The sequence below is a fragment of the Buceros rhinoceros genome, unplaced genomic scaffold (assembly GCF_000710305.1).
Source record: "Buceros rhinoceros silvestris isolate BGI_N320 unplaced genomic scaffold, ASM71030v1 scaffold21636, whole genome shotgun sequence".
Classification (NCBI taxonomy): domain Eukaryota; kingdom Metazoa; phylum Chordata; class Aves; order Bucerotiformes; family Bucerotidae; genus Buceros; species Buceros rhinoceros.
Window position 1 is genome coordinate 6,495 of NW_010419571.1, and position 2,935 is coordinate 9,429.

The 2,935-nt window shown below is 60.7% G+C and overlaps 1 protein-coding gene across 1 annotated transcript in view; it reads right to left on the reverse strand.

Annotated features, from left to right (window-relative positions):
* LOC104495948 (slit homolog 1 protein-like) overlaps positions 1-2,935 on the reverse strand; it is a gene marked incomplete at both ends in the record, with an annotated part of 14,737 nt that overhangs the window by 6,332 nt on the left and 5,470 nt on the right. Inside the window, 3 exons of the mRNA XM_010139003.1 lie at positions 337-405; positions 1,489-1,621; positions 2,766-2,932. Coding sequence (XP_010137305.1) covers positions 337-405; positions 1,489-1,621; positions 2,766-2,932 — 369 coding nt within the window. The remainder of the gene's footprint in view (positions 1-336; positions 406-1,488; positions 1,622-2,765; positions 2,933-2,935) is intronic.

Sequence of the window (2,935 nt, forward strand, 5' to 3'; positions counted from 1 at the left end):
GCCCCCCGGCCTCCCCAGCTGCAATGGGGTGCAAACAGCACTGGGGCACGGTCTCCAAGGGAGTGCCAGGGCTGCCACACAGGGTGATGGCAGCAATGCCACTGTCCTGCTTCTGCCCTGTGCCCAGCGCCAGCAGAGGCTGTGAGCAACCAGGGGCTGAGCGTTGCTGCCAGCTGGTTGTGTCCCAGTGCAGAGGGGGAGCACAGAGGGATGTCAGGGGTCCCAGCACACTACCAGGCCTCTCCAGGATCACACACCACAGGGACAGCCCCTGTCCTCTCCCGTAGGTCCCAGTGGGGGGACCAGCTGCCTGGACTCCTGCTCCTGGCTACTTACACAAGCTGCAGATACTTGAAGGTGGAGAGCTGCCCTGGAACCTGAGTGAACTGATTTCCATCCAGGTAGCTGCAAGGGAGAACAAAAACACCTCGGAGTGGTGAAAAAGCAGGAGGTCCATCTCTCCACCTCAGACACTCCTATGGCCTTCAGGCTGTGAGAAGCATCCGCAGCATCACCTTCCTGCCAGCACGCAGGGCCCACGGGGCTCTTGGGGGAGCCCTGGACCAGTGGCGAGCCGGCGTGTGAGCGCATTAGCAACACAAGGGCTCTGCATGCAGATCCCCAGGGGCAGCTCTCTCCCAGCAGCCTGTGTGTGCGAGCTCAGCCAGCCATGTGCTGCATTTACACATCCGACGTGAGCGTGGGAGGCTGTAACCATTCCCAAGGCATGTGCGACAGAGAGCAGAGGATGCAGAGAGAGGAGGGGTGTGCGAGACAGCGCAGGGGTGTGAGGGGGTGGTATACATATGTATGTGCACAACCAGTGCCCACAGCCCCTGCGCACAGGACTTGCTGCCTTCCCCATCCCAGACGGGTGCGGAGACCCTTCTGCAGCGATGGGCATCATGGTGTCTGCACATCCAGACCTGGCATGGCTGCTTGGGTATCTCCCTGACAGCCACGGTGATGGGTGGCTGACCCCAGGCAAACCACATCCCACTGCCCCTGTGCTTGGAGCTGGGACTGCCAAGAGCATCCCCACAGCTGTGGCGAGAGGTGACAGCAGAGGGAGGCCGGGCAGCTGGCAGAGGCAGGGTGGCTCCAACCCTGTTGCTGACAGTGGGCTGCTGGGGACGACAGAGCCCTGGGCTGCACGGGACTGCAGCTGCAAGGGAGAGATGTCCCACACTGCACCCTCCCAAGGGCCAAAGAGCAGGGACCCAGCTGCTGTCATAACAGCCCTTGCATGTCACCCTTGATAGACCTGAGTCAGCAGAGAGGCTCTCGCTGAGTGCCTTGCTGGAGCTGGGGCTGGAGAGGGTTCCTTGGCTGTGTGGGGGTCCTGGTCCCACAACCAGGCCTGTATGGCGGTGTGAGAGGGAGCACCTCTGCCCTGACACCTGCAACCCCAGAGTGGAGACCCCCCACCCACAGCTGGGAAGTCACTGTCAGTTGGGAGAAGAGCCTGGGCACTTGCCCATCACTCACAGCTCTGTGACGTTCTTGGGGATCCCCTTGGGCAGAGCCTTCAGGTGCTTGTTGCTGCAGCGGACAACGGTGTCGAGGCAGGTGCACTCCTGCGGGCACTGGGGGCGGGGGATGCAGATGGTCTCCTCCTGACCTGCACGGGGCACAGAGAGCCACAGAGTCACCACGGCCCAGCCCTCAGGCACCGCGTAAGGTTGGACTTGATGCCTCGTGCCCACATAGGACTGCTCTCCTCCCGTGCCGACACCTCCCCTCGCCACCAAAGCAGGGTGCTGCAGGCAGCCTTGTTGTGGGCAATAGCCTCAGCTTGGCTGAGGACCAGCAGTGCAGGAACCTCTCCTGCTCCCAGAAACCACCTGTCCCACCAGGATGGATGCAACCAGCTAGCTCAAGGCTGCTCTGATTTTTACCATTCTCCAGCAAAAATGCAGCCCCAGGGACACCAGAGAGGAGGGTGTGGAAGAAGGGGCTCAGCCCTTCTCCTTCTCAGCCTCCTCTCCCTTTGAAGCCTCAGCCCTGCAAATCCCCCTGAAATAAGCTCATTCACCCATCTTCCAGATGCAGGTTAGAGGGAGCAGAGCCTGCACTGAGCAGGCAGAGGAGCTGGCATTGCTCCCCCTTCCCCGCTGCAGCACTGGGCTCCTGCGGGAGAGGCATCCCCAGGACGACCGTATGTTATCTCACACCGATAGGAAAGGCGCAGGATGCAACCCTTCAGTCTTTGACGTGGTGGAGGAGGGAGAGCAGAAGAAATGATGATTTGTTTGTAAATATTTCCCAGAGGGCTCAAAAGCTGTTCTAAATTTAAAATTTTTTTAAGAAGGCTTTTCTCTCAACACACACGCTCCCTGCCTGCTCCATCTGCCCAGCTCCAGCGCGTGTGCGGGGCTGGGAAGGGAAGGAGGGAAGGAGCAGGATGAAGGCCGAGGGGCTTTGCCTGCACTTCTGCTCCTGCCAGCACCTAGGGCACAGCGTTTGCTGGCACAGACCTGCCTATGTACAACGGCCACGCAGTGCAGTGGGTGTAAACTCCTCTCCCGGCTTCAGAGCAGCTCGTGGGGGTCTGAGTGCAGCTCTAAGGACTGGGTACCAAGAGGAGAAACTCGTGCTTTGTTATCAAAAGGTGTTAATGGGCTGAGGGACCCCCCACCCATGGGCTTGCTGCAGAGCACTGCTGAACATGCCAGGAGCAGGGACAGTGCTGGGAGCGTGGTGCCAGCCCAGGAGGAGCAGCCTGGTCCCACCTCACCCCTAGCGCCGTGGGGCCCGTGAGTTACCTTCCTCACACCTGAAGTCAGGGAAAGCCACGTCTTGGAGTGGGATCTGCCGGAGGAAGTCGGGGTTTTGGCATCGCGGGTTCCCCGTCACGATCTTCCTCTTGCGCAGCCAGTCCCCCAGCCAGGCCAGCTGGCAGTTGCAGTTGAAGGGGGTGGCGAGCAGGTTTCTG